The 13,528-nt window shown below is 39.1% G+C and overlaps 1 protein-coding gene across 4 annotated transcripts in view; it reads left to right on the top strand.

Annotated features, from left to right (window-relative positions):
• Positions 1-13,528, top strand: part of LOC108697259 (SH3 and multiple ankyrin repeat domains protein 1) — a 247,651-nt gene that overhangs the window by 155,838 nt on the left and 78,285 nt on the right. For all 4 annotated transcript variants that reach the window (XM_041571591.1, XM_041571590.1, XM_041571589.1 and 1 more), the window contains exon 14: positions 4,331-4,406. In XM_041571591.1, the coding sequence (XP_041427525.1) occupies positions 4,331-4,406 (76 nt within the window). The remainder of the gene's footprint in view (positions 1-4,330; positions 4,407-13,528) is intronic.

Raw genomic sequence — 13,528 nt, 5'->3', positions numbered from 1 at the left:
CTGGACTTCCCTGTGTCCCTGATTGCCGCCAGCCCTGAAATTTTGGTGATTTTTAGATTCTTTTTGATGCTTGTGCCTGCCCTGACCTCATGTTTCACTTAACACTTTGTCCAGTAGTTTGCTTGTTAGTATTGGACTTCTGCAGTGGTTAGACCTCAGTTTTGTTGTGGAAACTCCGGTGTTCCAAAAATGCACCTGCAGAGCCCTGTAACGTTCACAGCGGGAAACCACTGCAACAGGAGTTAAATTCACACTTGGTAGTGCGTGTGGTGGAAGCCCAGGGAAAAAGCCACAAATACTTGAAGCAGGCATGGTGAAATATACAGGATTTAATGGAACTGAAGCAAAACAGGAACAGGTCAAAAATAAAGTCTTTACCAGGCAGGCAATAAAAAGCTGGAACAAAAACACAGGAACAAGATTCAGGAACTTGGAATATCCAGGAACAGATTCAGGAACAAAACCCAACAGATTCAGATTCAAACACATTCAAGGTTTTCAAGGTCTAGGTCAGGAACAAACAGAATACATTCAATGACTCAGCCCTGAGCAAGGCTCAGGGCGTGGTTTATAAAGGGCAACTGATTAGAAAACACAAAACACATGAGAGTAACAAGAAGGGAGGAGACCAGGGAGTAGACAAACTGGAAACATAACAAGATACAGGATCACTATAACAGGATCGGGACCAACCCCAAGAGCCTCCAGTGGCTCACTTGGTAAGAGCACCGACTGTGCACTTAAAGTCCAGCAACCCCAGTCCCAAGTGTTCAAATCCCAGATGGTCCTTACAAGCCCTCTAGCCTAGGCACTTTGTGATAGCGAAAGATTAGGCAAAAAAAAAGTCTACTGCAACAGAACCTGCTTAAGCCCTGCTTTGTTCTTTCTCTGCTGCCTTCCTGATATTGGCCTCTGACTCTGGACTTCACCCCCAAACTAATCATTTGCACTTTGCCTGTGTCCCTGGCTTCCTCCAGTGTCGTTAACATTAAAATGTCAATTTCCTGAGCCAGATGAGATTTCTAAGTGCCAGTATTTCAGCTGTGGATCAACCACTTAGTAACACAAAGGAAAAGAAACCCACACCTTCATTCACAGGGAAACGGGTGAATATTATATAGTGATTATATAGGAAATGTTTAAGAGCATGTTATTTCACTTATTACAGCAAGTGACTGCTGTTAGCCATGTTTATACATTCCAGCACTACAAGCCCATCATTTTTTCATATCAACCCACTTACCATGCACGAAGTCTAGCAGAATTTGGGGATCAATAATGACAAGTCAAGAGTTTGGGAAGTTAAATAAAATGTAAACCTTCAAAAGACATTAATGTAAAATAGCTTAGAGAGCACATTTGCTTTTTTTTTTAGTTTTCAAGATATAAGCAGTTTTAATTGGCTAATAAAAATGTTTCATACAACAGTGCCACCTGCTGCTTTTTTTGGCTTACCTAAGATTGCTTAAAATTAATTTCCTTAGGGAAAAAAGTCTTGTAATGCTGCTCTGCTTATCCTCTCATCATAAATAACTTAATAAAGGTTAATTTGCTATAAGGAAGGACTTCCTTGCTGAAGGTCTTTGCACTCCAAAGAACAGAATGGCTACCCCCATGAATACAACGCTATCTGAATTTGACAGCAGTGTATTCATGAGGGGGTGAAAATTATGAGGAAATATGCCATCCCCCTAACACCCATTACTTTGTCCTTATTCAGGCAGTAAAGTCAGGGAGAGAGGGCTGGAGAGAGGCCTCCAGTTTCCCAGCCACATACAGGCAGCATTGAATTCATGGGGGTAACCACAGGTTATAATTTAAAGCAAAATTTGAATTGTTGCTAAAAAATGGAATTTATGGGAAATTACTATCATTCTGAGCATTCTGGATACATGTTGTGTGCCTTTATTTTATATGCAAACAGGGAAACTGAAGCTACTCCATGTTTGGCCCTTGCAAGGTAGATACATGGGTAGTGATGGGCGAATTTATTCGCCAGGCGCGAATTCGCGGAGAATTTGCGCGTTTCGCCGCCAGCGAATAAATTCGCGAAACGCCCGTGAAAATTCGCGGCAAAAATTTGCCGGCGTCAAAAAAATGTTTTTTCGAAAAAACGGACGCCGGCGTCGGAAAAACGTGCGCCGGCGTCAAAAACGAGACGCCGGCGCCGTTTCGCGAATTTTTCGCCGTTTTGCGAATTTCGCGTGAAATTCGCGAATTTTTCGGCGAAGCGAAATGGCGCAAATTCGCCCATCACTGTACATGGGCTCTGCTGCCATGAGGCGAGTTGAGACTACTGCATCATGTGACAGTGCCTGTAGGTTACCAGGGGTTGCAAAAAATCACTCCCAGTAACTATCGAAATTCCAGTTTTAAACTTTCAGCACTTCTAGTACAGGGGGCTATCCGTGCATTTGTAATCTAGTTGTCTACTTTGCAAGGACCAAGCATGGGGTCAAATCAGTTTCCATGTTTACTCTGTTTAGCTCAAGAAATTAAAAAAATCATAGACATTTTGTGATGAAAACAATTGGCAAAAAGTATGTTCAGCCCAAGCCTTATCATTGCACTTATGAACAAAGGTTATATGGTCCCTTTAAAAACTACAACCAAAAACTTGTTCTGTTGTGTTTACTGTACCTTCAGTTATTTTCTTCATCCAGCAGAGGGTACTCTTGAGCAAACAGTCGTTCTTTCATTTCAATATTATTGCAAAGCATAAGCCAATCATATTTCCCAAACCCTTTCAGCCCCATCCAAAAACAGGAGATAAAGTAGCTGGGAGATCTGGGTAATGGAAATCACTATATGCAACTCAGTTTTATTTATTCTGCTGACTGGATTAGTAGAAATAGGGGTTGCTATTTCTTTATTTATTTTTAGTTTCAAAATGCATTTTATTTTCATACTATATTTAAGGCAGATAACTGTATCTAACTGGCCCTCAGTTGTGAGCTTTCCTGTTGGGAGGACATACTGTAGATGCTTATGTTCCTTCCACATCAATATAGTTGTGGCAGCACCTTAGTGTTCCATTCTGAATAGGGAATATTTGTACCGACTGATAATGGGGATCCCTCAAGATACCAGCAACCTTACAGTAGCTTCAGGGTTCCCACAGTGGGAGGCATCGTTAGCTGTCAGTACGCAATGCAAGACTTACTCCCAGTAGATAAGATGTAAACTCTTTTTTTGAACAAGTGCTCAAAAAATTATGCAAGCCCCACTGAAAATTATAGACTCAACATCAAAGACCCCGGTTTGCATCAAAACCCCAGTGTAATTGCTTAAAGGAAAACTCCACCCCCAAAAAATGAAAAACAAAATGAATAGTTAAGCAACAGATATCAAATTAATTTATATCAAATTAAGTGGCATATTAAAGAATCTTGCCAAACTGGTATAAACTGTATACAGTAGATGAGATCACAGGAGAAATTGATGAGATCACAGGCGATATAGATGAGATCACAGGAGATGATATTGCAGGAGAAATTGATGAGATCACAGGCGATATAGATGAGATCACGGGAGATGATATTGCAGGAGAAATTGATGAGATTACAATAGCTATTGAGCAGATCACAGGAGATATGGGTGAGATCACAGGAGATATAAATGAAATCACAGGAGATATAGATTATATTATAGGAGAAATTGATGCGATCACAGGCGATATACAGTAGATGAGGTCACTGGAGATGATATTGCAGGAGAAATTGATGAGATTACAGGAGCTATTGATGGGATAGAAGATATTGATGGGATCACAGTAGCGAAAATGTTATTTTTATAATTATAGAATGAGACTTCCTACTGACTACAGAAATGGATCTGCTTTGTTTTATAGCATAACCATTTTTATAGCACATGATTTCTCTATATACATACTAAATCAATTTTAATATTTTTAAAATAAATTAAAATAACTATTATTAGCTTAAGCGCAGTACTGTATCATTCTCATATGATATTATTTAATACTTATTAGCACTATTCATCTTTTGGTATTGTAGGGACTTAAAATATTGATATATTAATATGTATATACACTAAAACGTTCTCTCTCTAGAGTGTGTGTTCAGTGGCGTAATTAGAAATGACTGAGCCCCACAGCAAATTATTTTTCAGGCTCTTAAAATGTCTAGAGATTGACCTGTTTCACCAATATTTATTGAAATTGTATATGAATTAGGGCCTCATGGGGATCCTATACTTCCTGCAGCTGCAGGGTCTGCTTCCTCTGTATGTTTTTCCACTGTGTGTGTTGCATGTTGGAAGATACAATATGGTCCTCCTGCCTCACTCTCCCTTGTTTGTGTCTTGCCAGAGAGTCGGAGCGATAAAGCCAAGCGTTTATTTAGACATTACACGGTTGGATCCTATGACAGCTTCGATGCCCCCAGGTAAGAACTTCCTGCTCTATTTGATTCTGTGTCCCATCTATCAGCAAGCTGTGTACATATACAATCTGTCTTCAAGGGCATTTGTAGCTGTGCTTATAGTAAAAAAAAAATATGCAGCATGTGAAGCAGACAAGTCAAAAACACAGAGAACAAGATCAACTCCATACAGTAAGGTCTGCACTTCAGAAATGACTTTATTTGTGGCTTCCTGTAATCTGGATACGTCAGGAGTAGTGATGGGAGAATAAATTTACCAGGTGCGAATCTGCAGTGAATTTCTGCGTTCCGCCGCCATCGAATAAATTTGCAAAAAAATCCAGCGAAAAAAAAATTTGGGCATAAACATTGTCGTGCGTCAAAATTATTTCGGACGCCCATTGACTTTAAAGCATTTGGCGCGGCATAACAATTATCGTGGGCGTTGACATTGACGCACATCAAAATAATTTTGATGCCCATTGACTTCAATGCGTTTCACGATTTTTTCGTGACAAATTTGCCCATCACTAGTCAGGAGATTTGTGTACCAATTACTCTGGTTGGAAGTGTTTAGAATTGCCTTTACTTACAGTATTCTTGCTGTTCCATTTTGTAAAGCAAATATTTGTAATAGCCCTTGGTTGGTGTTCCAGGGGGTCACCAAAAATCTTTAGATCACAAGGTCACTCTCCTTATGGTTCTCCAACCACCTTCTTTATTCTCCAAGTATCTCTTCTTTACATTACCTCATCTAGCATTCCCTTCATTTCGCCTTTTTTGATCTCTTTTAGAAAGAAGGATTGATCCTTATATGAACATAAAAGGCAAATGGTTGGGTCCAGGAGAGCCCACTAACACCCCTGATCTGACCCTGATTGAAGGTCTTTTTTAAGGATCAAGCCAATTTGATTTACCTAGCCAAGGAAAGCCTTAATAGGTCTAGTTTATCTGTATGGAAAGTGAAGAAGCCCTGTCTCCTGGTTGCCAGCACTGGTTATCATGGTATGATCTGGTGACACATTTGACTGGTGCTTTGTGCACCCCTTCTCTGTCATGAACCTATCAATGGTCTCAGTTTATATATTAGTGAAATTTATACCAGTGGGCTTACTAGTAAGTGGTCAGGGTTTCCAAGAGATTGGACGTGTCTTTATTGTTCTTTATTTTTGATAGTCAAGTGTTAGGTGGTATGATGTGTATTAGTATGGAATGTTTGTTTATGACCAGTAGCAGGAAACAGAGCCAGTCTCAGGAGTTGTGCTAATGTCATACTACTAGCGATGTACAGAAGTAGAACACAGGGTGGGGAAGGAATAGCAGGCCACCAGTTTGGGAGGCACCACTGTCAGTTATACATTATACTCTTTACGTTGGCCACGTTGGTTCTTTGCTTCAACATCAATTAATCTTCCATTCACATGTCTTATAAGAGGGACATCTTATGGGTAGTAATAAGCAAAATTTTTTGCCAAGCAAATGAAGCCCATGGATTCTGATCAGTGAAAAATTTGTCACGCATTTGGTGAATTTTCACAGTTTTGTTTATTTGACTACTTATGGGGCCATATGGGTGGGGACTGAAGGGTTGACACTGTTTCCCCAACAGGGACGTAATGACAACAAAGGTTGTACTACCAGATAATTATACTGCAATTGATGTAATGCTCCAATTCACTGGCTGCCTGGTTGGTCAACTCCAGTCAATTTACAAATGAGAAGAGTTCTTAAAATGCAAAAAAAGTCAGTGTTTTGCAGAGATTGGGTTTAGCACAGCTGCCTACTCTATCAGTCTCCAACTGCCCCACCCCCCATCATTGTGTAGGAAGGAAGAGACCATTGACAACGCAGTAACAATATGATGTAGATAAGGCTCTCTATAATTAAATGTGCTAACATGGTGCATGACATTTAAAGAAGCCTGTATGTAACCCCTACAGCGTTCTCATTCATTTTTAGGGTTGACTTTCTGTTGTTTAACCCCTGCACATCCATGATGTCCTCTGTAAGGATAACACTTAAGGCAGGGGTCCCCAACCTTTTTAACCCGTGAGCCACATTCAAATGTAAAAAGAGTTGGGGAGCAACATAAGCATAAAAAGGCCCTTGGGGTGCCAAATTAAGGGCTATGATTGGCTATTTGGTAGCCCCTATGTGGACTGGCAGCCTACAAGAGGCTGTACTTAGGCACTATACTAAGTTTTATGCAATTAAAACTTGCTTTGAAGCTTGGATTTTAAAAACAAGCACCTGCTTTGAGGAACCTGAGAGCAACATCCAAGGGGTTGGAGAGCAACATGTTGCAACATGTTGCTCACAAGCTACTGGTTGGGGATCACTGACTTAAGGGGTTATTTTATCAGTCTGGATTTATTAGTCCGAATTTATCTCAATATTTTCTGCTACAAACTCCGATCAAATCCACTCGGGTTTTCTTACGCTTATTTATTATTAAATTTTTTCCAAAAATTTAAAAAAAAAAACAGTTTTTCACGATTTTTTCCAGATTTTTTCATCTGATTTTCAGAAATGTCACTATTTATTCGGATTTTTTTTCCGGAATTTTTGGGGTATTGCACAAAACCCAGAGCACATCAAAAAATCATTGGGACTTCTCCCATTGACTTATATGCAATTTTGACAGGACTGAGATGCCGGTTTTTCAGATTTGGACTTTTCCGTCCTTGGGTTTAATAAATTCCAAATACTGGTGAATTTTTAGTGATTTATGCATTCGGGGGTTTAGTAAATAACTCCCTTAGTAACTTTGTGCCTTAATGATGACCCACATCCCACATGTGCTCACGTGGCTTTTATAGCTAATCATCTTTGCAACCACTTCAAGAGTATGTCAATGGGGCTTTATATTAGTTTGCAGTCTCAAAGAGTTAGTTTCTCACTGGCATTTACTGAGACTAGCACATGCACACAGCCATGCACTTACTTTGTGTGTGTCCCATGACACTGTAGAAGGTAGAGGGCACAGTGTGTGATCTTTGGCTTCACAACAGAGCAGAGGGTGCTGCACATTCCGTTTTCCCTCAGCATATTGGACACAGGTGCCATTGCTCAATCAGCCAGTACAGAAGATATAATAAGCATTATACTGTCTTAATAACTGGGATGTATTAGGAATCTTATCTTGTAACTGAGCCACAAAATACAGTAGCACTGTCAACACAGATAACAAGCTGAATAGAGATTCAAATTAATAGCGAAAGAAAGGAATTATAGCCCTTTAGCAAAACAATATTTCTGCACCATTTCTTTATAAATACAGGTATGGGACCTGTAATGCAGAATGCTCTAGACCTGGGGGTTTCTGGATAATGGATCTTTCTGTAATTTGGATCTTCATACCTTAAGTCTACCAGAAAATCATGTAATCATTAAATAAACCCAATAGGCTGGTGTTGCTTCCAATACGGATACATTATCTTAGTTTGGATCAAGTACAAGCTACTGTTTTAACATAGTAAGTAAGGTTGAAAAAAGACACATGTCCATCGAGTTCAACCTTTTTTTTTTTTTTTTTTTGTTTATTAACTACCTATCTGCCAGTTGATCCAGAGGAAGGCAAAAAAACCCATCTGAAGCCTACAGAGAAAAAGGAAACTGTTTTTTTAAAATTTAGATTATGTCATTATAATAGTCTATGAGAGATGACCTTTCAGTAATTCAGAGCTTTCTGGATAATGGGTTTCTGGATAATGGATCCCATACCGTATAGTGTATCATCTGTGAGTGTATCATTTTTTAAAATTTAGATTATGTCATTATAATAGAGTCTATGAGAGACGACCTTTCAGTAATTCAGAGCTTTCTGGATAATGGGTTTCTGGATAATGGATCCCATACCGTATAGTGTATCATCTGTGCCCTTTTCTATCGTTCCTTGCTGGTTGTGTCTGCTGGGAAGTGTATTCCTCACGGGCCAAGGAACTTTGCCACCCAAGGAACATATGACAATCTGCACCCCCAGGGTTCAACCAGACAATCACACCCTGTCAGAAAGAGTTAGTGGCAGTCACAGACCAACTGACACGAAAAGGATAAGGAGAGACAAGGAGCTGGTCTGAAAATAAGGGGCAGATTTATTAAGGGTCGAATTGAAAATTAGAATTCTTAATTTGAATTTTCTAATTTTTTTTATAGTCAAAACTGTCAAATTCAATAGGGAGTTATTCAAATTTGATTCACATTTTTTTTAAAAAAAAATGTAATTTGATTTTCGAGATTTATCTTTAAAAGCATCCTGTCATCGAAAAACATGTTTTTTTCAAAACGCATCAGTTAATAGTGCTACTCCAGCAGAATTCTGAACTGAAATCCATTTCTCAAAAGAGAAAACAGATTTTTTTATATTCAATTTTGAAATCTGACATGCGGCTAGACATTTTGTCAATTTCCCAGCTGCCCCAGTCATGTGACTTAGGAGAGAAATACTTTCTGTCAGGCTGCTGTTTTTCCTTCTCAATGTAACTGAATGTGTCTCAGTGAGACATGGGTTTTTACTATTGAGTGCTGTTCTTAGATCTACCATGGAGCTGTTATCTTGTGTTAAAGAGCTGCTATCTGGTTACCTTCCCATTGTTCTTTTGTTTGGCTGTTGCAGTACAGCAGTAAAGAGTGATTGAAGTTTATGAGAGCACAAGTCACATGACTTGGGGCAGCTGGGAAATTGACAATATGTCTAGCCCCATGTCAGATTTCAAAATTAAATATAAAAAAATCTGTTTGCTCTTTTGACAAATGGATTTCAGTGCAGAATTTTGCTGGAGCAGCACTATTAACTGATTCATTTTGACAAAAATTTTTTTTCCCATGACAGTATCCCTTTAAGAACTCGAATTCGACTATTCGCCACCTAAAACCTGCCGAATTGCTATTTAAGCCAATGGGAGAGGTCCAGGGATCAATTTAGACTTGTTTGCAGCCTTCCTGACATTCAATTTTTTTCCGGAGAAAATCTCGAATCGAGTGCTTAAAATTAGATTAGAGTTTTTGGGTCGATTCCATTCATTTGAGTTTACAAAATTCAATTTTTTTTTAATAAATTTAGATTGGTCGAATTTCCAATTTATTGGAGTTTAGGGGAGTTTTTAAAAATTCACATGACTTTGAAATTCGACCTTTGATAAATGTGCCTCCCCGCGTAACAGGCATGCAGCATCGGGGAGTAATTTGCCAAGTGGCAGATTTATCAAGGGTCGAATTTCGAAGTGGAAAATACTTCGAAATTCAACCATCGAACTGAATACTACGAAATTTGAAGTAGAATTCGTAGGATTTTTTACATCGTATGATCGTATTCCGATCATAGTACGATCATGCGATGGTACTCCGATCGTACTTCGAATTTTACGAATCGTACTTCGAATCTTTCGTGAGATCGTATGATTTTCCTTCGAATACAAAAACCTTAGAAATATGCTCTGGAAGGTCCCCATAGACTAACATAGCACTTCGGCAGGTTTAAGTTCGCGAAATATTGAAGTCGAAGTTTTTTTAAAGAGACAGTACTTCGATTATCGAATGGTCGAATAGTCGAGCGATTTTACTTTGAATTGAAGGTCGAAGTATCCAAAAATTACTTAGAATTTTTAATTTTTTAACTTCGAAAATTCCCTCGATTTCACTTCGACCCTTGATAAATCTGCCCCCAAGTGTTGCTAAATGAGCAACATTGAACTAACTATCCTAATACAGATAAAACCGTAACTATCCAAATAACTACTGCAAAGACGGTAACTAATGCTTCTGAGGAAGTGGCGAGACGCCACGAAACGCGTCAAGTGTGGGGGAGAAGTCATATCCACATTACGTACTGATGTACTGATGATTTTACGGACTTTTCAATAAAGAAGGCTTAATTTTTCCTAAATCACCGTGTGCTCCATATTACTACTGCTAAAGACGAGAATGATGAGAATGATTTCAGATTTCCAAATCTTTACTTCCTAATATTCTGCATGATCTTCTTGCTATAATTAATATAAAGGTGAGAATATAATGCAGAAACCTCTCCGAGTCCTTTCACAGTACAGCCTTCTGGGTCTTTATCTCTATTCATTTCTACTTTCTGTCTCTTTTCAGCACAACTTGAATTTTCGCTCTTTTCTTCCTCTCAATAATATTGACTTCACATGTAACAAATGCTCACAGAGAGGTTCATATTTAATTTGATGCCTTTATGTATTTCTAAAATTACTGTACTGTACAGTTGCGGCTTTCTGTTAATTGAACCCCCCTCCCCTCGATCCTTTCCAGGCCTTTAGGAAAAGTCATTGAAGAGCAGTGTTCTAAGCAAGGAATAATCAGACACACGCTGGGATGCATTAATAGAGTCACTAGGTACAGCGGCACCCAATTGGCTGCTGCAACACAAGGACTCGCAGGAAGAGAAAAGAGTATGAAATAAAATCTAAAAGTGGGAGTTGAACGTTGAATAGAAATGCTGAATATTGGGTTGGAGCTTCTGTAATGCTTTCATGAGGAAGTTTATTTCAGGGATATACAACTGCATTTTGTGTTCAATTATGTTATCTTTGACTAATAGTTAACGGTTTTTGATGAGCAGAAACATTTAAGTGTGACAAACATGCAAAAGAATAAGAAATCAGGAAGGGGGCAAATAGTTTTTCACACCACTGTATGTTTTTGAAGCATTATGATTTTGCAATGGAGGATTAAAAATCCCATCATCTCCAGTTCTTGATATTCCACAACAGGTGCAAAGGTGCATTAAACAAAAATCTGGGTCAAAGGTGTACTATTGATTTTGTATCTGGCACTGGTGTACTGTAGCCGTGATTTGCATCAAAGCTTTGCAACTTTGGCTCAATGGCTCAACTTTGTTCTACTGATGGAAATACTCTATGTTATTTGGGGAAGGGGGCAGTTACTAAAATCTAAAATGTAAATTAAATTTTTAACCTTCTAAGGGCAGAGACACACTCAGATTCGGGGAGATTAGTCACCCGGCGACACATCTCCTCTTCTGTGAGGCAACTAATCTCCCCGAATTGCCTTCCCGCCAGCTAGAATGTAAATCACCCGCAGTATGGCACATGGAGCACTTTGTTTTCCGAAGTCGCCCGAAGTTTCCTCGTGAGGCAACCAGGCGACTAATCTCCCCGAATCTGATCGTGTGTCTCTGCCCTAAAGCAGCTCTGGGAGGGGGGGTCGCCGACTCTTTAACTGTTCTAAATTGATTCATTCATAGTTGATACATTTGTTATATTTGTCCCTGCTGAGCAATATCCCTGAGTTTCGTTAAAGGCAGCTGTTAGAATTGATACAATAGTTGCTGATATTCCACTGATACTGCTCAGAAATCAAGTAACTAGTTGTATCAAAACCATAGCAAATTGTAACAGTTCAGACTCTTCTGGATCACTGAGCTGCCAGACTGAAACACCGGAGACAGGAACAAAACTGAAATTTTAGGAAAACGGTAAAAAATAAAAGATGGAAAGCAATTTGTTTATGGTGAACAATCTGAAAACAACTGCACTGAAAATTTTTTTGGAAGGTGAACAAAGCTTTATTTGCATATTTTCTTCATTGTAAGATCTATTGTGTTGTACTGTTTATCTGTCTGCATCTATTTCTGCTTATTTGTGTATATGTACAGTATATATATATTGAAAGGCATTTCAGCAGGGAAATACACGACTCTGCATATGTGCAGTGCATAAGAGAAATGGCTGATGATTTATCTTGGGTTATCTTTACGGAACAGAAAACTAAATCACAGTTCTGCATAAATATTGCACTTGTATTATGAAAGGGAGAAATTCAGCATATATTGTCATTATTCTCACTGTATCTGCCTTGTGCTTATTGTGTGCACATTAATTATGAACCCTCACTTTGCATTCGGTGCGCATTAATATCCGTTTGGAGTCTCTGCACATGCTATACTTTTTTATTATTTGCATTCCTGGCTGCATAGTGTCTGCATTGTGCTTTCTATGTCCTTTGCATACTGTGCACATTTGTCCATTGTTTCAGACCGTTTGCATTTGAAATAATAGAAATATCTGTCTGTCCCATATATCTGCCACATCTGTCTGGGTCACCTTGAAAGGGCATGATTGGTGCTAGTGTCCATGACTATAGATAAGGTTAACATATATAAGGGGGTGAACTGTAGCCGGCAGTGGCGTAACTAGATATTACTGGGCCCCACAGCAAATTATTTTTCAGGCCGCCAAAATTTTTAGCAGTTGACTTGTTTTACCAATATTTATTGAAACTGTATATGAATTAGGGCCTCGTGGGGCCCCTATACCTCCTGGGCCCCCCTGCAGGCGCAGGGACTGCTTCCTCTATAGTTACGCCCCTGGTAGCCGGCTTACTACCTGTGCCAGCAGAGCCAAACTGCGTTGTTGTCTGGGTGCCCTGAAGCTGTCTTTACCTCTGTTCTGTCCAGATGCTAGGAAAGGGGGGGGGGGGGTGTTATATAAATCTAAGACCTTATAAGAGCTAACCTTTCTGGCTTGCCTGGCATGATCCATATTTGTATACAGTGTGCCAATGCCAGTGCAGTTTGCCAGGAAGCTAAATGTCCTGGTTTTCCTCCAAGCATTGTCTTCTTTAATTAGAACCACACACTGTACAGCTTTCTAGGTATCCAACCAGTAAGCAAGAGGGCCCAGTGGATAGATACAGTAGAACACCCCGTTTTACATTTTTCAGGGGACCAGGAAAGAATTATGTAAAATCAGGGAAAATGAAAAATCAGGGATATGTGTTAAAGTAACTTTTTCTTCAAGTACTTAAAGGATATAAGCACAGGAGTCAGTTTTACTTTGAGATTCAATATGTACTGTGCTAATAACAAGGGTTAAGCATTGCAGCGTTGAAGGAAAACTACACCCCATGAACGATGTAGGTCTCTTTAAAAATATATTACATAAAGCAGCTCATATGTCATGCAGCGTCATGTAAATAAACTATTTTCATAATAATATACTTTTTTAGTAATATGTGCCATTGGGTAATCATAAATATAAAATTGGCATTTTAAAAAACAAGGGCCACCCCTTGGGATTGTAGGATTCACGGTGCACACAAACAGACCATACATTATAGGTCAAATGAGCCAATTAACAGACAGAGTTCAGTCTTTTGCTTCAACA

This window comes from Xenopus laevis, chromosome 7S (genome assembly GCF_017654675.1).
Source record: "Xenopus laevis strain J_2021 chromosome 7S, Xenopus_laevis_v10.1, whole genome shotgun sequence".
Taxonomy (NCBI): Eukaryota; Metazoa; Chordata; class Amphibia; order Anura; family Pipidae; genus Xenopus; species Xenopus laevis.
The sequence above is the reverse complement of the archived record's forward strand: the minus strand, read 5'-3'. Positions and strand labels throughout refer to the sequence as shown.